Source organism: Echiichthys vipera, assembly GCF_963691815.1.
Source record: "Echiichthys vipera genome assembly, chromosome: 1".
Classification (NCBI taxonomy): Eukaryota; Metazoa; Chordata; class Actinopteri; order Perciformes; family Trachinidae; genus Echiichthys; species Echiichthys vipera.
Genome location: NC_139826.1, coordinates 34,820,752 through 34,843,036, shown reverse-complemented (window position 1 = coordinate 34,843,036; position 22,285 = coordinate 34,820,752). Strand labels below are relative to the sequence as shown.

Sequence of the window (22,285 nt, the reverse complement as noted above, 5' to 3'; positions counted from 1 at the left end):
CCCCACAGGGCCAATACAGTTTTATTACTGAACTGGAAATAAACTGACAGTGAATCCTTTGTGGATACAGCCTAGAAAAAGAGAATGCATGCTCTATGAAGTGAACAAGTGCAGTATTTAGGTGAATTATTGCCCAAAAAAGAAAATTGATTTTTGCTGTCGTACGTATCAGTAATCTGCGTCACAGTATGGACTTCAGATATGGTCAGTCTCATCTCGTCTCATCTTCATCCACTTATCCGGGGTCTGGTCGCGGGGGCAGCAGCTTTAGCGGGGGACCCCAGACTTCCCTTTCCCGGGCCACATTAACCAGCTCTAACTGGGGGATCCCGAGGCGTTCCCAGGCCAGTGTGGAGATATAATCTCTCCACCTAGTCCTGGGTCTTCCTCGAGGCCTCCTCCCAGCTGGACTTGCCTGGAACACCTCCCTAGGGAGGCGGCCAGGGGGCATCCTTACTAGATGCCCGAACCACCTCAACTGGCTCCTTTCAACGCAAAGGAGCAGCGGCTCTACTCCGAGTTCCTCACAGATGGCTGAACTTCTCACCCTATCTCTAAGGGAGACTGCAGCCACCCTCCTGAGAAAACACATTTCGGCCGCTTGTACCCGCGACCTTGTTCTTTCGGTCATGTGATATGGTCAGTATTCAGACTTAAAGTCAAATTCCGGCGTAAAATCATCCCAGGGGTCTTTTTCTGGCAAATACGCTCATCAAAAAAGCCATCGAGACAATTTTTTTTGTGTAACAACTATTAATGGTGAAATTCGGTGGGGTTCCTAACAGCCGAATGTGGCTAACACCGATTAGCTTGGGGCGGCACGGTGAACGCATTAAAACCACTAATACTGCTCATGATAACACCAAACCTCTGCAGTAGCATGAGAAGAGTCCCTGCACATTAACCAAAGCACCAATGGGCTCCTTCCTTTAGGATGACTTTGGTAATTGACTTGTGAATGGACTTCACTATGAGAGGAGCTGCTACCTGGGCCAGTAGGCAAGTCTTGAAAACACTTTTTTAATAAACTCCGGGTTCACTAACCTTGTGTTGGTGCTTTGGTTAATTTGTAAGGACTCTTCTCATGCTACTGCAGAGGTTTGATGTGTTCATGAGCAGTATTAGTGGTTAAAAAATGCGTTCACCCTGCTGCCCCGAGCTAATCAGTGTTAGCCGCATTACATTACATTAATTACTGTTAATGACTGTCCGGGATATCTACGTTAATAGTTGTTACACGAAAAAAATTGTCTCGGTGGCTTATTTGACGAGTGTATTTGCCGAAAAAGACCCTGGGATGATTTTACGCCGGAATTACACTTTAATGTTTTTAAAAAAAAGTAAGAACTTGTATGTATCAAAATACTTGCATTGCCGCTCAACATGCCGCAAATTCCACTGCAGGTTTATGTAGCAAATCAAGTCTGGTGTTATCTTTGCTGCAGCAGCCGAGTCAATGTAACATCAAATGATAATGCAACAATACAATGCAAATGTTTTTTAAACCCACACCATGAATGAGAGACATTCAAATAAAGTAAACATTATTTCCTTGTGTGTGGAAATCTCGCTCCACACTGAGTGTCTGCGTCTTTAAAAATAGTCGTCATCCCTCCCGTCCGTGTAGGAAATTCACTATCATTATGTAACATCTTGCAGCAGCGTTCATTCACTGTTACTATATTCAGCAGTGCCGAGCTAAATATATCTACACACTGTGAGGTGCAATAACACATCTCAACGTGGAAATGGGCATTAAAAGTTTTGCATCAGAACAAACAAGGACCCTCAAAACTCATTCCAGTGTTCCTTAACCCAAAATGACTTTAGCTTTAGTATCACACAGAGTTGCAAACAATGTTAAGAATGCACGTTATTGATTTTACCAGTGTTGCAAAAAATAAATCACTTAACTATTACCAGTATTTATTATTGCCACATTATTTATAAGAATAGTTTAAGGGTGCGACATACTGTAAGTATACAGTGACTTTGTCAAGATGACAATGTTTATTTAATCAATATTAAACATGGATGATCATGTTTTACTGCTCATTTACATAAACATATGTATTAAAGGTGCATGTAAGTTTGTTACTAATACAATAATACGATTAGCTGCCTCAGCTGCAGAGGACTTAACAGTCACCCAGTGAGTCTACTATCACTCTGAAAACACTCAATGGGTACAGAGCACCGCAACACACTCACACACGCAGTGCAGTGTCTATATGGTGTGCCAACTCACATGCCTATTACATAACAGAGCTCCTACTCTCAGGCCTAACGCCCCTGACGAATCCATGCACGCTTTGCTGCACATGAGCTATTTATACACCGCACCCAAGACATGGTTGGTCAAAAATAACACTCCAGTCAATTATTCATTGAGAAACATTCCAAAGCAGCGCAGGGAGTGGGTTTGGCTCCACAGGAATAGACAAACGGGTTAACAATAAATAACGTCCATTAGAAATGCAGCAGCTCGATTGTCCTCAATGGTACTGATCCTGAAGGGCGGGAAACGCGTAGCTGCAAATTTGCCCTCTCATGTGTTGTGCTTGTATTTATAGTCTGTGCATACACTTCAGCTCCTCTGCAAGCATCTTGTTCCTTTACAGGATTCTAAAAATAGCAGCCTGCACGGTGCTTGTGCCATTTTTAGTGATTGCAATTTAAAAGGGGAAGAAAAAAAGTGCTGTTTCACGAGAACACTATGTGGATGCACTTTTTTTTGCGGACACACTGTTCTGTCTTTATTCTAAGATGCTCCGGCTGCATCTGCAACAGCGTATCCAATAAGCAGCTTTGAACAGCCGGGTTTAATTCCTCTTTCTCCCATAATCTTTGATTCAGACATTATCTGGAGGTAAAGCATTTGGTTTTGTAAAGCTGTTGCCGAACTATATGGGCTTCTGACTACAAACAGAAATGGCAAAAGAGCTGGTGAATTAAAAGTGAAGGTTGAAAAAGCAGATACAAATTCTCAAGTGTTTTACGTTCCTAAGTTCAGAAAATAAAAGGACAGAAACACTGAAAACTTCTATTGTATAGCTGCCTTTTTAAAATCTTGTCACTGCACCACGGATTGTCCCAAAAGGGTATTTCACACCTTGAATTCAAACTCCTCAAATATGTTTTGAAAATAAAGTACAGATTGGAATAGAAAGTAGATCTTTGTTGAAATTTCATTATTCAATGTCAATCATTTAATCTTTTTTTTAACATTTTTTTATGACACCGCATCAGCGTTTTCATAGATCGCTTTAGTAATGTGCGATTTTTGCCTGTCAGCTCCCCCTCACTGAAGTGCAACCTGAAGTGGTTCAAATCTGTTCTACTTAATTGTTGTGGTGTCTGAAAACAATATGCATCACTTCCTGAGCAGTGTAGGGTCCAAAGCTTTTATGCAACTGGCTGAAGGTTGATTTATAAGAAGAAGGTGAAAAGTGGAAAATTAATTCACCCAAAAGAGTGAATTATTTAGATTTCAGTGTCTTTATAAATAGAATTAGTAAGGCTGAGGGCATACATTGCAGGTCTGAAGATCAATAATGATAAACGGCTCAATCTGACTGCTGATAAGTGCCATTATGAGATGATCGGCATCAGCTGATGCCTGCGCTCAAAAAGGCCAATTAACAAAAAATGTCTGGAGACACATCTGCAAATTCAGCAATTCCATGTTTAAAAAAACATATCTGCATATCGTATATTCCAGATAAGTAGAATTTCAATGCACACTCAAGAATGTGACTTAATGTTGTATTTTAGAATAACATTTTTAAAAATCGACCATTTAAAAAAAAAAATACAGGTCTGTTTTAGGTTCTCATGAAAAGCAATGTAAGGTGTTACCCGTATATTCTTCCGTGGATTACTAAATATGAAGCTGAACGTTCAGGTGATCACCGAGCTACAGTTTTGAACATTTGAATGATGCAGCTGTCACTGGAGCCGATGACGTGGCAGGTTTGTTGTCTTTAAAATATGCAAAACAAGGCAACCTATATGGATCGCCTTTTGTTTTGGATTACAAAATTGCACTTTAACCCGATATAGAGCGCATTTTGGATCATTACACAGAAGGAGAGATTGTTGGAGTTGATAAAAGGAGTGTGCTTAAAGAAGGTCAGACAGTGCCACCATTAGGCCGGTTGTAAAATGTTAACCAGAGAAAGGTTGTGGTTGTGTTTCTGACAGCAGTTCTCAACCAGGGATTAATTTAGTCTGTGAAGTGTTAATGATGAAATGTTGCATCTTCTGTATAATTTAAGCTTTAAGGTCCAAACACTTTGTTTTTATTTCCCAAAGACAAAGAATTGACGCAGAGAAAAGAACTAATAAAATCCACACACTGCCTTTAATACTGTACATTAAATACAGATTCCACTTTAGTTGTTTTTTTTAATAGGTGGTCAATGGCAAATACTTTTTCTGCTTTATGATTTCCATAAGTTAAGAAGCAAAATGTAAGAGCATATTTCAGTTTCTCTTTTGTATTTAAGTTACCCTCGGAGCAAAATCAAAGTCTGTAGGTCCCATATAAATAGGAATGACATAGAAAAAAAAGTGCAAAAACTGAGAATTCCCATCCATTTTATGAAGCAGAAATAGTGAGGGCATAAAATGTTCAATTCAAACTCCTTTAACCTCTGAGTTGAGAGGCACATTCTTTACCATCTCAGAAAATACTGTTGAACATCCTTTTCATTTGAATTTGTCCAATTACGGTACATTAAAACATGGCGCCATCTCCAGGCTGAAGTATGTAATTATCCTGTCCATACCACCTCCTTATAACAAAATGCTAAAATGTCCTCAAGGATGACAGTGTGAGCTTTTCTTCCAATTAGCAGACTGAAATTAACACATTGCAAATGAATTAACTGGAATTTGCATTCTGTATTTGATTTTATTCCCCTTCCATTTTTGCAAGTCAAGCAAACCTAGAAAAAAACAGTCTGACAATCATAACGTCTTCATTGTTGGATAACAAGAGGCTCTGCATTTGATATGTAAGTTGTGGCGAATATTTATCTACAGTTGACATTTTAAAACTAATTCTTTTGGGAGTTAAGCCGTAAAACTGCTATGGGGAGAGTGATGGCGCCCCACTAAGCAGGATACGACCCTTGGTGTGGGCATACCCCTTGAAATTGCCACTGAGCGCTGCGCTTAAAGTTCAAATTATTTTAACTTTGACCTTGGATTCCGCTGACCTTTCGGAGCGCAACCAATGAGATAACAGCAATATGTGATGAAGCCACTTCTCGATGACATATACCTTTGTTCTACTTCTTCAGATGAGCGTGTGTCTGTGTGAGTGTGCGTGTGCTTGGGTGTTTGTTATTTGGTGTGTGTGTGTGTGACTGTGGGGTACTCCTGATCAAACTGGTTCAGTGGTTTAGGGCTGACGGCGTTCCCTCTTGGTGAGCAGGTAACACTGAATGGTTCTTAGTCGATCTTTGGCAGGGGCGAACTCTGGCTGCAGCTTCAAAGTAGACTCGTACCAGCGCATGGCTTTCTCAAACTCCTCCTGTTGTCAAGAAACACAAGAACCACGTCACCATAAGGTCACACGACTCACATCACTGCTTGATGAATCCCTTGACTTTCGTTTGCAGTGGTTAAATGAGGAGCTGAGCAGCGGGTCAAAGTCACTACAAGCAAAAAACGTAGTGATCAAACAGTAATAGAAAGTTTAATTGTAGCCATTACCATTGCTATATAGACGTTAGCGAGGGTAAAGTGGTTCACAACAAAGTGTGGGGCGATTTCCACTGCCATACGAGCGACTGTAAGAGCGTCCTCCCATAGCCGAGCATTCTGGAAGATGTTGGCCAGACTGATAAGTGGCACGTCCTGATTCACCAGTCAGAGAAAAAAGAATATGGATTATTTTCATGTTTAAAACAATCCCTGTTCAGTATAAGTACCAGGTGGGTTAACCTCTGGAACAATTGATGTCGAACTTGCCTTCATGTGATGGGGGGCGTAGTTGAGGGCCTGTCGCAGGCAGTCGATTGCCCTCTTGCCTTGACCTTTCACCCTCCAGTACAGTGCAGCCATACTGGATAATACCCATGATGTCTGATTCTGCAGTCATGGATTAAGGAATTAAGGAGGGGGATAAATATATGATTCAAACTACAGTAATGGGCTGAGTGTAGTAGGAGAGTGTTACAAGGGCTGAGTGTTACTGCTAAATCATGCACGGCAGTGACACTCAAATCAAAGCTAATATATTTTTTCATGCAACTGCATCTATTATTTTATTTCACATTACTACAATTTACAGCAACATATCACACATAATGGGATAGTGGAATTTTTTTTTATATATTTCTTCTTCTACTTCTGACATTTCACAGGTTTCCTCAGTGAGAAAAAACGTCTTTAATGACTGGGATTATTTAATTTTCTGAAATACCTGAATCAGAAAAAAAGGAGAGTATGACGAACTGAGCAAACAAAAGGACCATATGAGTTTCAGCACAAGGAGTTTCACAACAGCATGAATCTGTTAAGATTTAGTTTTGGAGGTAAGTGCAGAGCAGGTATTCTGAAAAGAGTTGGCTAATGAGAAAAGTGTTTACGCAATTGAATGTATTTATACACAGCACATAATGTAAAGTGCCATCGCAGGGTACTGGATGTGGTAGGAAGGAATGAGAAACGCCGAGAAAAATGATCTGCCATTTGTCTCTGCTGTTGAAAATTCAATATCCATTATTTTAATATAAAAAAGTCCCTTTAATTAGAAGATGCGAGAGCCCTTACCTTCTCCAGTACTTTAGCTATGCGTGTTCCCACCTGCTCAAAGGACTGAGGGGAGAACTTATCTTTGCCGAGGTTCTGCAGGACCTGAGGGTTAGGACAAAGCATATTTTTTAAGAAGTGGGGCTGTTGTGATTACTAAGTAATACTAAATCATGTAATTGTTATACAATGAATCTCCACCTGTTACATGTTCAGTGAATTGACCCAAGATTATCTTGGCTGTATAGGGTCACATGTTAACTACTGTAAACCTCGCTGATTTTTTTTGTGGTACCTAGCACAAGTCCTTAACATTAGCATTATGATACATGCTTTATGTAAAAAGACCTGTGGAACTGAAACTCTTCGGATGGGAATATACAATACTGTCACATTAGTTTTGATCGGTAATCAATGTGTTTGTCATTGTGTTTGTCTATTATTGTTGTGAAAGATAAACTACATCTTTCAATAAAGCTACGTCGTTGGTTGAACTCCATACTGTTAAAGGTATAGAAAGGGAGGAATACTGTATGCATGGTCATTTTTGTAATCGATGGCTTCTGCCTCAGCCTACCTCACGGAGTTGGCTCTCCCCAGTGTAGTGGATGGCGGCACGATTGGCCACCCCTGCCAGGTGGTCGAGGGTGTGCATACTTGCAGCTAAGTTGGCATTGCATAAAGGCTCACCAGCTGGCTCCTGGAGTGGAGTGGCAAAGTCTATGTGCTCTGTGATGCTGAAGAAAGAGACAGAAAAGGGAAAATCAAACAGAAGACTAAAAACTATAGTTACTGAATTTTGGTTTGTTGATATATTGTGATGCATGAACATCAATGAGGCAGTAATGTTTTCCTTTTTTCCTTTTGTCTTTTGAAACACTGCACATTTCTTAGGTAGTTTAAGAGTTTTATTGATATTATTTTTCCAGATGTTCTGAGATTAAAAAAGGGAACACATTATAGCTGTCACTTCCAAATAGTGTGTACATGACATTAATTCACAGTTATATATACTGTATATTATTTAATATAACAGAAGATGAAAGTGTTACCATGATCAGGAAAGAGTCTTACTCAATGTTCTTAGCAGAAACAGCCAACCAGGTGCTAGCTACAGTTGTAAGGTCTACTCTTCGTGTCCGCTGGCACTCCTCTGGCCCGGGCCAGCCAAGACTTGTGTAGTCCCTCCAGCGGCCTGCCCAAAATCACAAAGAAAACTACAGTAAGACATCTCTCTCCGTTGAGTGAAGTCCAGCACCTCAGTGCTACTTGTGTGCCCGTGCTGGTATAAAGAAATGCAGTTAAATGAGGTACCTGAAGGGCCAGGCGATGGGATAGTTGGCCCACTTATCTCCAAGACAGAGTGTCCTCCAGGCAGTGACTCCCCATTCTGACCATCATCAGAGCTGGCAACACTCTCTGTCCCATCCACCTTAGCCTTCCGGACACGCTTTACTTGGAAGGTGATCTAATGAACAAAGAACACTCATATTCAGTTTAGCTGTAGACTTTGGTGACTGTAACTCAAAAACACAACTGTATATTGTCAAAAGGACAGACATGAACACTAACCCACTCAGCTCCCTCGTCATCCTCACAGTTTCCAAAGCAGGGCCCGCCACCGGCACGGGCACCCATGACACGGTCATTCTTGAGCACCCGGATACCTCGCAGGTCCCCTCGTTTGCCTCCAACATCCAGTGCTCCCTCAAAAGCTCCCATCAGGTCTTCCTTCAGCTGCCACTCCTCCTCTCCTTCCACTCCTCCACCACCAAATGGAGTGGCCATTTTAGCTGTTCCTGAGGCAGAGGGAGAAGCCCGCTGCTGTCCGGCTGCTTCACCTGACCCATTACTGTCCAAGATAACCTCTGAAGATTCAGGAAATACAGGTACGACAGGAGAAATTAGATAACAAATAAGTGTGGTGTTGAGCTACAGGAACACTTAGCAAACTGTTCAGGGCAGAAACACTATTTAGTCAGTCTATTTTTTCATGGAAGCAAATTAAGCCGACTGACTGAGAGACTGTCGACTCCAAGGACCCAGATATACCCATATATTACATAGTGTTTATGATTTCAATTTAGGAAATTAACTGTTCCAAATAAGGGTGTAACTTTAAAATCTTGTATGTTTGATGTACATTTCCTGACCGTTTCGTACTGCCACTGGAGATGTCTCCAAATCATATTCTTACTTTCAAAGAGCAAAGGGTCCTCCATGGCAGAAATGGCTGGTGCATCCTGCTTTTCTTCACTGCCCTCCCATTCCTCCAGCTGTATACCAAGGTCCTTCTCAGCCATGCAGGCTGCACCCTCTGGATAAACAAAAGTTATGTTTAGGCACACTATCCAAACCTTGCCCTGACAGTGGAGCTGCAGCAGAACCGTATTAGCTAGCAATTACACAGCTGCATTTCTGATCCAATTGATTAACAACGGCTGATGACTAACAAAAATGTGTATTCTCAAACACTGTCTCTACACACTGATGGTATACATTAGTAATGCACAAGTGCATCAGTAAATTTGGAATAAAATGAATATTCTCGGACCCACTCTATTTTACTAGATTACTAAATTGTGTAATTATAATGTTATTACCGACAAGTTACTAAGGAATTACAGTTATCTATAAATAAATCTACAATCCAGGGGTTCAAACTGCAGCTATATCATGAAAGCTTTTGCTCTAGCTCTTTATTGGGAACAATTCTTCCCTGGACAGAAAGTGATGCATTTTATATTTTGTGACACAGCAACTGTTTGTTCTTTTGTAACAAACAAATCAGTCCCTTCAGCTTCTCTTTGTCCACACACTGCTGACTCCATTCACTGTCTCAGTTTACTCTATCAAATGGACATTTTTTTTTCTAACTTGAAGAATTTGCTATTTCTGGGGAGGTACTTCATTAGTGAATGTCACAATTTTACAGAAGCCATGTGAGACCCATGAAAACAGTTGTGGTGCAAGAAACGTCATGGGCGGCTTGTTCGCAAAAGCCAAGATTTTTTCTTTTTTTGTCTTGTGCTGCAACATTTAACCCAGTAGGATTTGGTTTGAATAAGCTTTTACAAGAGATAGTAAGAAGATAGTAATGGCGAGAGCATGCTAAGCCATTGCTTATTCCTCCTAACACCATAATATTGCAAGAACACTGCAATTGTTGTTATTGTTATTGCTGTAACTCTTATTGTTGCAGCACTGCATGGCTCTCTTTGTTGCAGTGGCATGCATTTCTGTTGCTTGTTGGCTTATCTAGAGTGCTTGACATTGCCATAATGTTGGGTTGTGGAGCTATTTCTCAAGTACCTGTAAAGTATTTAGCTACTAACTAAGACTCTTTGTATGTTGTTTTTCCACAGGCTTTAAAAAGACAGAGCCAAAATAATTATCATTTGTCTAACTGAAGCAATATCCTCTAATGGGATCAAGCATGTGGGAGGAACTGCAGCAAACACAATTTAACATGAGAAAGGCTTGTGTGTTTGTCTTTTTTTGTTGTTTAAACCTTTGTTCTAACTTGAAGTGTTTGTGTGACCTAATGTACCCAGCTTGCTTTAAGGGAGCAATATTTAACTTTGGAGAGTAAAATATAGACTCGTCTAAATATGGCATCAGCTATTTTCTGGCGTAAATTATTGAGTGGCAAAATCTCTCCACTTCAAAGCACTTTTCTCTTCACTCCCACAGATATGAATAAAGAAGGAGGTGAAGTCGCTATTCATACCAGAGGCACAACATACAACTTGTTTCTCACAGTTACTCTTGCACCTTTAATGGACAACAATGGGGTGGAGTGGGTTTAAAAAACAAGTGCAAAACCTGTCTGGGCCCGAAGCGCATGAGTGCATTTTAAGCCCATAGTTCATTTCCAACACATGTAGCTGGTAGAGAGACAATTAAGCAACAAAAATAATATTTGCTAATTTATGAGCCTATATAAAGAAAGGTTGTTTTTCTTTTTACAAAATGTTTTTTTTGTAATCAAAACAATAAATGCGGCTTATTGAATAAATAAATTCCATCCTCACTGAACAGAATGAATAATTTTTAGTAATGCCTTAGACTCAATGAAGCTAAATACACATTTAGAGAAAAAATAATTAGGTTGCTAGCTTCTTGCTCGGCTTAGATACTCTTATGATGCAACTGTTAGACCTTCAAACAACATGAAACATTCGTAAAAGCTATCCTTCACTTTGGTATAGCTCCCTTAGTGTCTCCCATTCCTTAAATCCTATCCAAGAGGAACGCTGATGTTTTGAAACTTTACCGCTGTTAGATTGCCTTCTACAACAAATTTAGGGAGTGTACCATTATAAGCAGTGAAGAGTAATAAGATAAGTCTTTTTGTGTGTTTGATTTACTTACGTGAGCAGGGCTGTCGATGTGAAAGATTGTAAAGGAAGGGGTAGAACTGCAGGCAACGCAGCAGAGGTAGGCTTGTGCGACACTGTTCACAGCCAGCAAAGGAGGAGAAAGAAGAGGTGGAGGAAAGGGCTGTCACCAGGATGTGGCGGAACAGGGCCAGAGCACCTGTCACATTGCCCTGGGCCAACTGCACACTCACCAGGCTGAGCAGGGAGTGGGGCTGGGGGAGGAAAGTTAAAAAAAAAAAAAAGGTGAACATTAGCTGATGGGGAAGAAATGTGAAAGCTAACACTCAGCTTAAGCAGATATGTGCACCTCCTAGAACGATATAAGGATACAAAATGTACATGCACTTTTTCAATAAGTGCATATACAAAAATACTTTCAGTTTGTGGCAAGTCATATATTTATGCTGTTTATATGTATATGATCAACATGCATTGTATAAACACTCATTTTACTGACAAATCCCGGTTGTTTTCAAGGCTTAATTAAAGAAGAAGTTGGAAATATTCTCTATCGATTTTAGTCCATGCTGACTGAATTTTTTGTCGCCACACTCTTCCCTTAGATCTTTCTAAAATGGGTTGAAATGTGGACAATCTGCAGACACTGGAGAGGATTAAATTAATATTCATGTTCCTGGAACCACCTTGAGATTATGAATGATTTGTGACATGCTGCTAAATGGCTAAAACTAACAAAGGGTACAGTGAGTGGCTATTAAAAGATGTGTTTAGTCAACAAAGTTTTGACATTGTGTGAGATTCAAATGTTGCTCGACTGGTATTTGGGGAAAGCTATCTTTTGGGACTTGTACTGTCCACTTCTGTTTTATCAACACCCAAGCCAATAATGCCCTCCTTTCAGCTCTGCATGAATGCTGTGTGGTGTTTTTGGCTAACCGAATGGATAACTGATTTGCACTACAATGCATTGTTAAGGTTTTATCAATACTGGTATGCCAATACCAGTAAAAAAAACTGGAAAGTAAATTAAACAGAGTGTGTGCATCTCTAAGAGGCTAAAACCCAGGAGGTTATGTACTGATATGCCTTTACCTCTGATGCATTGACAGCCAATGCTTGCTCCAGCAGTGTTTGTGCGTGGGTGGTCAAGCCGTGGTGTAACAGCAAGTTAGCAGCATTGGTGAGGGGCAAGTGGCGGTGGGAGAGCGGGGCTGAGCTCAACACTTGGCGCAGGCACTGAAGGGCGCGGCTGCCGTTACCTTTGGCCCGCCAGAATAGAGCTGCCTCATTGTGGACTTGCCAGCGGGGTATAGTTTCCTATGTAAACAAAGCAAATTTCTGTTAGCTCTGAAAAGAAGTGACTTAAGATGTGTTCTGAGTACTGCAGCTGGGAGAAATGTAGAGTAATTAGAGTGATTCATAGTCAAATTCTCAAAACTGAGATTTAATGGAGACCATTTCTCAAAGTGACAACTCTAAATTGAGTGGGTGAGAATGGCCTCAGGTTAGAGATGATCCTAAGTACCGGTAACAGCGCTGAGCCTGGCATATGTTAATGAAACGGTATCAGCTAAAATAAAGCTAGTCAGAATCTGATCCTTTCTTTACTGAACACCAATGTGTCCACTTAAGCCTGCTAGTGTAGTGTTGCACCATGGCTCCCCTTCCGCCGGGTTCTATTCAATTCAATTCAATTTATTTAAGAAGGGGACAGTGCAAATGAATAAAACACATGATCACACATGGGTTTACAATACCAGAGTTAGCTAAAAGGCTACAGTGTGAGCATTTTGCTTCATATAAATCATTGCTCTTTCTCATTAGAGGAAATCAGCGGAAAAAACATTTGGGGGGCAGGTTTTCATTTTTAGCCAGCTGAATGTCACTTGTGCAGGCTAAAATGAAAAACGTTGCTGGCACCAGGTCATATCATCATTTGCTAATTAACGATAATTCCATAAATTGTTTGTAGGTCAAAATCTAATTTGGCTGTTGCTAGGTTTGTGTGTTCTCTGCAAGCCAGTGTCTGTACTCTGCCAAAGATCACTTATGGAGGGACAACAAGCATCAATCTGTCACTCCACAGTAAAATCAAGAGTGGACTGAGTGTTTCTGTAGTCCCAACAACTCCAACAGAGTGATACATCTTATCTCTAGTGGATCACTTCAAGTCATTTTCAGGAGTCACGTTATCTCAGTTAAACTGTGCTTATTATCATATCTATAATATAATCTTATCAACCTATTAGTTTTGAACCAGGGCATTCAGTATTTCGATGAAGTAGCTCATGAAATATAAGTTGTGTCAGATTTAGTAATTTCAGCCTTTATGTCAATGTGTGAGACACATATTTAATCAACATTTAGGTAAATATATCCATAGAATTGAACTGGGTATCAGAGATACCCAATATCAAAGAACTCAAAGTCGGAATTGGGGCCGCAAAAACACTTGAAGATAAATTTGCATTCAATCTTTTAAGACAAAATATGTATTATGTGCCACTCTCTACAGGTTTAGACTTTCATGCATTTCACACTGTTTAATGTACCGTACATTATTGTGCTAACATACAAGAAGAGTGAGGAGCCCTCTTACTTGTTTCAAAGCTTGAGCTATTCTGGAGCCAATCTGCTCCAGCGTCCATCCTCCACTACGTAACTGAAGTATCTGTAATCACACAATGGTATTAATGACGGGATATAATTCTGTACAGTTCCACATACCATAAACATCACTCACACACAAACATACAGAGTCAGGGCTGTACAAACATACAATCATACAACACATGAATGCATCCATCTTCGTTATTTAATTACACACAAATAATGAGGCAGACAGACACCTGGGAGGCAGAAGGATCTGGCAGCATCTTTTCTTCCAGAGGCCAGTCTAGTGAGGCAGGCAGGAGGGCTGGATATGGTTGAGGGATGGGTCCACAGTTTGGCAGAGCTACCGTAAGAGGAGGACTGCTGCTCCCATAGAGGAGAGTTGCCACTGGGCTGAATATGCAAAGTTGGAAATAGCATTAACAAGATATTCTCATGTAGTAAGTTTTGATATGTTATTATGAAGACACAAGCTCAATCTTTTCTCACATGAATTCACATCGGTAATCTTTGCTTTGGTGTGTGCTGCAGTTTTGAAGATCATTCTGAGGAGCTATGCTGCTACTACAAATCCACAAAATCCCCCTATATGGCAACGTGTACTAACCTGAGTCCCTGTGTTTCCGGTGGAAGATAGTACGTTGGCAGCAGGTGAGCAGGGGGAACACTTGGGTACTCGTGGGCACAGTCAGTCCTCTGAGGCCACAACATCTTCTGTATGTCCTAAAGCAAAAAACAGAAACATTCAAACAAACAAAACCGTACGGACTAAAACAACTGATTAGAAAGACCTTTATCATTAAGTAACACCAGACAAAGGTTACACTATCTCTACTATATGGGATGCCAACACAGTAAGCTTGCAAGAGTGTGCATTAGCATTACAGAGGTATAATCTGTCCTTTTAATTTGATGTTGTACTTGAAATGAACTATATATAAACAAAAAACAATCCAATGCAGTTTTTTGACTTGCCTGTGTGTAGTCCTGATGATTGCCCCAGAGGGCGACTGCAGGGTCCTGGTCTCCGGACACAGAGGGATGAAGCTGAGGGCTGGCTGCCGTCTGGTTTGAGTTGCGCTCTGAAACAAGTGCCACACTTGATGCCACTGACACCTCCTCCCCAAACTATGAACAAAGAGATAAACATAAAAAACTGAGAAACAGAAAACGAAGGAAGGAATATTTTTCTCTGGTAATGTTGCCCTGTTTGTTTGCATTAAATTGATAAATATCCACTGGAACGGACAGGTTCTCTTCATGATAAAAAAAAAGGATTTGTGCATTGTGGCCCTCCTTTAAAATCTTTATGCAAAAAACAAAACTTGGGCTAACAATCACCAAGTACATTGAAATATCTGAAAGACTCACTTGGACGTAGTGGACATGCTCGAACAGATCGCCACGGTGATAGCGCACAGGCAAGTCAAAGGGGCAGAAGAGGCTGCGCTGTTGCTGACCCAGACGACACATCTGATGGTTCCCTGAAGCACATATGACACACAATACTTAGGTGCTGCTCTCAACTGCCAAATCAAGTCATGTGTATGCAGAAAAATGAAAGACTATCAAAGCTATATTAATGTGACAAGGCATCTTTTCACACAATTCACAGTTAGCTTGCTAACTCTTACCTCATGAGTGAAGCCAAAATGTGTGACACTGGGCTATATAAATACAACTGACTTGAGTTCCATACAGTCCCACTGATCTCGACTACAGCATTGGTACCTTTGTTCTGTGAAGCTTTATCTTTCTCAATATTGATATACGTATATCATCACTTTATTGCAGAGCACCTACCTGATCGTCATAATACTTATTTTTCTTTATTATCAGTCTGTCTAGCATACAAAATGCTATATTGCTGCCAGCACAAGTCGACACATTCTTTCTTGACCAGCTAAATCATTTTTCTTGTCTTTAGTAAAATGAATACTTCACCCCTAAAAATGACCATAGGTTTATCAATTACTCAGTGACACAAGGTGAAAACTTTGTTTTTGCTGCATGTTTCCACGTCAAACAAGAATTTAAAAAATAGAGAAAAGTCTCGATGAACTGAAGAAAGAGAGCCCTATGTCTAAAAGTGACATAAAGACATCCATTTACAAACTTTCACACAACTTATGCAGTAAAATCCGTATACAAGTCTCGTTTATACAAGTCTAGTACTTCCCAAACACATGCACGCTTTTCGGAGAAACCTTACTATTTACAGTGCATCCGCACAAATAGTCTCCTGCTTGCGCAAGTGCACTACATGTCCGGTGAAGAAGTGAAGAAGTGTGCCTGCACAAGCTTGTTGACAAGACTTTTCTCAGTCTTTCCATTCTCCATTCACCATTGACGAATGGGACAAAAAGTTTTCATGATGAATTCAACACTAGGTGAGTAGTTGATATACCAATGGTCATTTTGAGGGTTAAGTATTCCTCTTGATTGTTATAAGTGTTCTTAGTACTGTGTGCATGATGGCATCTCACCAAGTTGGGCTTCCTTAGCCATCTGGGTCTCATGGATAATGTTGCGCAGGATCTGTTCTTCTTGCAGCAGCTTGTGTTTGTCCAGTGCCTCCTGCTGGCGAAGGTAGTGGTCATGCTGCTTCTGGTACTCCTTCAGTTCATTCAGTGTCCGCTGCAGGGATCTAAAAATATTGTTAAATGGGTCAAAGAAATACAGGACTGGCAGAAATGCATAACAGGGCAAAAAAAAAAGTATATCAAATGACCTTCCCACAACCACAAAGCCTATGTTAAAGCTGTGGTATTGGTACAAAATCAACTCTGCATTCATGAGAAAAATACTGACTCTCTGCCAGCTCCAGGGACTTTTCTTTCACTAGATACTCTGACTGCCCCATGGAGGGGTCTAAGTGCAAGGAAAATTTCCCTACAGGGCAAAAATGTTTTGGTTTCCCTGTAATCATTTAAAAATAAAAAGTAAAACTATACTGAATGATACTCATGAAATCGTAGACCATCAGTTTTCAAAGAAAGTTTAAACTGAACTGTGAAAAGCGAAAGTGAAAAAAGAATGCCTTTCCAAATAACCTCACATAGGATCAAATGTGTTCTATACTGAAAGTTTGTCACTGTTGAATCTTGCGTGCAATGGGACATGTTTGAAAAAGCACGTAGAGTGTGTATGTATGTATGTATGTATGTATGTATGTATGTATGTATGCATGTATGTATGTATGTATGTATGCCTACCTGTGCTGGGCTTCCAGGCGCTGCTCCAGCTTTTGCTGACAGAGCACAGCATGTTTCCTCCTCAGAGCCTGCTCGAAGCCTGGCTGGGCCTGCAGTGCCTGCTCGTAACACAGCACTGAGTGGTTGTATTCCCCGAGCATCTGGTGAGACCGCAATAGAAGAGGAGACAAACAGACTATGGATATAGCAGAGGTCAAACAGTGATTTGTTTCATGTTGAAATCACGCTGTAACACAATTAAAACAGGAAACAGACTAAATATATGTACCACACACTGGTTTAAATGCTTTGGGGTATCACATAAAAATGATTTAATTAAATCCCTATACAAGCTGTGTTATTTATGGGTCTAGGATGGCAATTTGTTTTACCTTACATTTAGAAATTAGTATCTTCTAATAAACAGTAAGAAAAGAAATTGCTGACAGCGGAATTTTGTCTCATTTATCTTCTGGGAAACCTGGAACTCAACCACAGATGGTGAGATAACAAAAATCCTAAGGTACATATCAATCTCTTGTGAGCTGCTGTAGCAATAGTAGGACAAAAATGATCAGGGAAGCTATGCTTAATAGAGCTTAGCTAGCTAAGTCTCAATTAGAAGCTTTCACTTTCACACATGCACACATAGTATCGTTTCTAGGCAAGAAACTGCAGGAGTGATAGCTGTGATCCTGTTAACCAAACACTTAACATCATACCAAATGGGTAACCTGATGGTAAGTCTGTGGTTTGAATACACACATATCTACTGCAGTGAAGTGATTTATGTTTGACTCACAGCATAAATGTTGCCTAAGGTGTAGTGGCTGGTGAAGAGATCTGACGTAAGGTCCAGGGCAGCGTGGGCTAGAATAGCAGCATCGGCTGAGAAATGGGCGCGGTGCAGGATGTTGGCCATGTTGACCAGCGCTACATCCTTGTGCTGCCTACAAGTACAACAAACACACACGAGAATGTGAACACCTGTGAGCAGTATACTATGCATCTGTACTATGGCAGTGGCCTTCTGCCCAGCCGGACAGTACCTTGGGGAGAAGTGCAGAGCACGCACCACACAGTCCACTGCCCTCTGAGGTTCGTTCTTCATGCGCCAGTAAAATGACGCCATGTTGTACAGCACCCAGGACGATGAGTTCTGGAACACATGGTCATAATGATGTGCACATGCAAACATTTTAAAGTATCTAGAAAGACTGACTGCTTTAAGTAAGGCCTATATGGAATATTTCTTTTTTTGCTGCATTGAACAATGGATCTTGGTCACATGTCTAACTGGGCAGACTGGCTAGTACTGAATGTGTCTGGGCTTGTCCTGACAATAACTGTTGCTTCAACATCTAACACCACAGATTTTCTGATGCTGACTGAGAGGAAGGCATATAAATGCAAATTCATACAGACACACAAAAGCCTACAAATTTAATTAGCAGATATTATGTATTTCCCATGCTTTACAATTTCTATAAAAAAGGCTTCTTCTGAATGTCTTTAATATTTTTTATAGTTTAGTGAGGCAAAGTTGTACAGGCAGACCTTACCCTGAGTAACCCTTGATGGATGCGATGGCCCACCTCATCAACATTGCGGCCCATTCTATGACATAATGAACTAAAAATGGGATCCTCCTTAGAAAGCAGTGGAGAGGTCAAGTTTGCCCTCTCTTGCACACCCTGGAACAGACAGAAGTGTCAATGAGTCAATCACCTGGAATTGTAGCATGTGACCAGTCTCACAAAGGCTACATCTCTGTTACGCACAAAATAAGCAGAGCACAAATGCTATCACCTGACATTCAAGTGTTTTAAAGCTAGACTCAACAGCATACCAACTGCGCACACTTTAAATGTCTCTGCAACTATATTCAAATAAATATGATCGCCTGGTGACCGCCCACTGGACTCTTAACGTGATTGTGGTGAGGTCAATATCAACTTTATCTTTTGTTCCAGAAAACACAGCTGCCCATAAATATTTACCCTAGGGCCTTATTTATAAAATTGTTGTGTCAAAAAAATACAATACAAAGTTGTTCACAGAGGCACGGATTACAGGGATTTGCATATCTCCACAGAGACTATTTTTCTTTCTAAAAAGTGTTACAGAATAAAATTGATGAAAGACGTTTATATAATACAAACAGCCTTATTGATAAACTGAAACAAATGCTTTGCTTTTTCAAAATCGGCTTCCCTATGAGCTCTTCTTCCTTTTAGTTCTGGATTATTTTGAAGCAAATTATCGCCATGCAGCTGCTTCCACTTTAGGATTGCTTTTCCCATTAAACTCTTAAGGTCATTACTGAAGATAATAACAATACTCGCCACTGCATTTTATTTGATAAGGTAGGCGAGGCTGCCCTTTCTGAGAAACTTTATAAACATCAGTCTTCATAAATCTGCAAAGTCTCTGTCACAATATGGCCAATCTTTCTTGTATGGTTGATGCTTTTGAGCTCATTCAGTGCTCAACATGCTCTACTGACTAGCGCTCTACTGATGCTTCAATAACCAGAACTGCAGCAGAACTGCTCTCAATATGACTACCTTTGCCACCTACAAATCAAAACACGTACATCCACACTTCAAGACCATCTTCGAAAACCATCCCATATCTGACTATGGTTGATTTAACAGTGTTCCCATTTTCTGGTTGAATATTCTTCTCTCCTGTGTGTGTCTCTTCTTACAATATTTAAATAATTTCCCACTGAAACTGTCAACAGAGGGTTGCTGTAAAATGTCAGCTCTGCCAAACTAAAGGTTACATAGATTCCCAACAGGATGCTTACATTTGACTTGATTAATAAACATATAGGATTTTTTTGTAACAGCTACTTTCACATATAATTACAGGATATCCAGAGTGCAACCCCCTTCTCAAAAGCAGAGGTTTGTGTACTAACTCTAGATATTCACTGGGTGATGGCAGCAACTTATGTGTCACCCACATCTTGTTCCATTCTGAGCTTTTGTCCAGACCGTTTTGACCTCTACTTACCCTGAGATGCTGGAAAGCATGGATACTATAAGGTAGTTCAAACACTTTTGTACAGTCAGGCTTTTCTAGATCTGGGGGAAGAGCTGACCGGGAATCCACATAGTCTTCAGGGCTATATTTGGGAGATCAGAAGAATCTCTTTAAGATGACAATTTCATCAAAATCATAGAGACACACTTAACCACTTTACAAAAAACGTAGAGATAACAAGAATGTCAGCAATTATGTGCTTTGTTGAGAAGAGCTTACCTAATGTCTTTGCTTTCTAGGGAAATATAAGTGCCATCATACAGGTCCAGGTCTCCCAGGGGTACCTTAGCCATGACACAGTCTGCATCCTCTTTGTAGTGTCTTTGCTCCAGGCCTGTGTCTCTGTCCTCGTTCTCCTCGATGTGAATCTTCTGCGCCACAAGCTGCTTCTGTTCAGCAATAACCAAGGACAATTAATGAGCGAGGACTAATAAGCACAAGAAATGGACGGCTGACAGAAAATAACAGCAATAAGTAACAGTAATCAATGAGGAAAGTAGTGATAGAAGGTAGTTTTGTTCCACGAGAAAGAGAATGCCCTTTTCTTCCCACAGACTTGAGATACTGTTGCCTCTGTTATGCACAAATTAATGTCAAGGCAAAAAAAACAGAGATTAACCAGAATGAAAAACACAGAGAAGACAGTGACAAGATCTTTGCACATGACAGTGACAAAGTGAAACCCACACACCTCCAGCTTCTTGAGGTAGTTAACGCGAGTCTCTTGCCTCATGAAGATCACAACGTCATGTGGATGCTTCAGATTCAAAGGTGAGTCAACCTGGGGGGGAAAACAGTGTGGTGGAGGTGAGGACTGGCATAAAGCAAAAATATTCATGTCAGTCCCAGTGAGCGCAAAACAGATTCAATCAGCAGATACATCTAAGAAAATTATATTATATTCTAAGGATAAAGATAGATTCAAGTTCTTTACACTGGCTTCCTCTCTATCAATAATTGATTTATAAATAGTACTGTTGGCACTGAATGGTTTAGGGCCAAAATGCATATCTCATCTTCTGCTTTGCTATGAACCATCCATCTAAATGTAATTTAATATATTTTTCGTTCCAATGCTTTTATATGTTTTATGTAAATGACTTTGACTTACCTTGTTGAAAGTTGCTATACAAATAAACTTGCCTATTGAGTCCTGCTAGAAGTAGTCTATCTAACTCTAATGTCAGGTGTAAAGTTAGCGATCGCAAACTCAGAAGATCACAAGAACCAACAGATTAAAAAAACAGCTTCATCCCACTGGCAGTAAAGGGCACACACCATCCTCCATCCCTCTCTGAGCTGAATGTGTAATGTGCAACCCCCCTCACCCTCCACTTACTTGTGCACCTTATAGTAACACCTCATTGTGTATATGTGTATATATTTATCTCGATTTTTACACTCTAGTATTTTTAATTTTGTATTTTGTTATTGCCGATCCATGTAAGCTGCTAAACCGTTGTCCTCAAACAAACAAACAATGAAAATAAAGATTTTCCGATTGTGTCAGGTAAACATTAACGTGGTCTATCTCTCTAAATGAAAGCAGCAGTTTGCCCGTCAGCATTATCTTTATCTCTAACGAGGTAAATAAGCAGTTTCCAGCGCGGACGTTGACATGGGCCTGTGATATACTGGTCATCTTGACCTCGAACACCTCACGTTGAACGATACCGTCAGGGTTGAGGTAGCTGACGTTAGTGTGACTGAGCTAACTGACTTAGCCAAATAACATAAATATATTTGAACGCTAACGCGACTTTATCGCCGTATGTAACGTTTACGAAGTTGAGATCAAATTAAGTACTTAAATTACACACCACGTCACAAAAACGTTACCGTTAACGCTAGCGACAAACGTTAGATAGCTTCACGAGCTTAGCCATCTAACGTTAACGTTAGCAGGTCAGTAAGCTAGCTAGCGTCATAACTGTCATACTTGCTGTTGGATTTTCCCGTCCTCCGTGACAACCCAGTGGGTCGTAGCTCCGCCGGAGTCCACTATGAGTATGCAGAGAATGATGAAGAGCTTCCCCTGACATGACGGTTGTCGAGAATAGTTGACACGACAGGGCAAAGACTCGGGACAGATTTTCCCGAGGTCCGCCATTATTCTGTCTCATTTTCCTCTGTGGCGACAGTGACAGCCTCCGGCCACACGGCGGCGCTGGCACCATGGCAACAACATTCCACCGGTTATGTTTGGGGCCGAGCAAATAATTTTCTTTACAGATTTATATTTATTCATGTACATTTGTAAAAGTAAAAACCGACTTAAGTCTGCTTAAAAAATAATGTTTTTATATATGATCTCAGCAAAAC

General features: G+C 40.5%; 1 protein-coding gene across 1 annotated transcript; it reads right to left on the bottom strand.

Annotated features, from left to right (window-relative positions):
• Positions 1–4,419: 4,419 nt before the first annotated feature.
• Positions 4,420–22,075, bottom strand: ttc17 (tetratricopeptide repeat domain 17). Its single transcript, XM_083911808.1, has 25 exons — positions 21,903–22,075; positions 20,655–20,744; positions 20,183–20,352; positions 19,934–20,045; positions 18,475–18,606; positions 17,962–18,071; positions 17,715–17,862; positions 16,934–17,073; positions 16,205–16,365; positions 15,090–15,202; positions 14,694–14,846; positions 14,326–14,441; positions 13,955–14,111; positions 13,705–13,776; positions 12,198–12,422; positions 11,137–11,356; positions 8,960–9,079; positions 8,335–8,630; positions 8,077–8,230; positions 7,837–7,957; positions 7,340–7,499; positions 6,784–6,867; positions 5,980–6,099; positions 5,722–5,865; positions 4,420–5,539 (listed from the first exon to the last, which is right to left on the bottom strand). The coding sequence occupies exons 1-25, from the start codon at positions 22,071–22,073 to the stop codon at positions 5,408–5,410; spliced, it is 3,621 nt and encodes a 1,206-aa protein (XP_083767934.1). The 5' UTR covers positions 22,074–22,075; the 3' UTR covers positions 4,420–5,407.
• Positions 22,076–22,285: the final 210 nt, after the last annotated feature.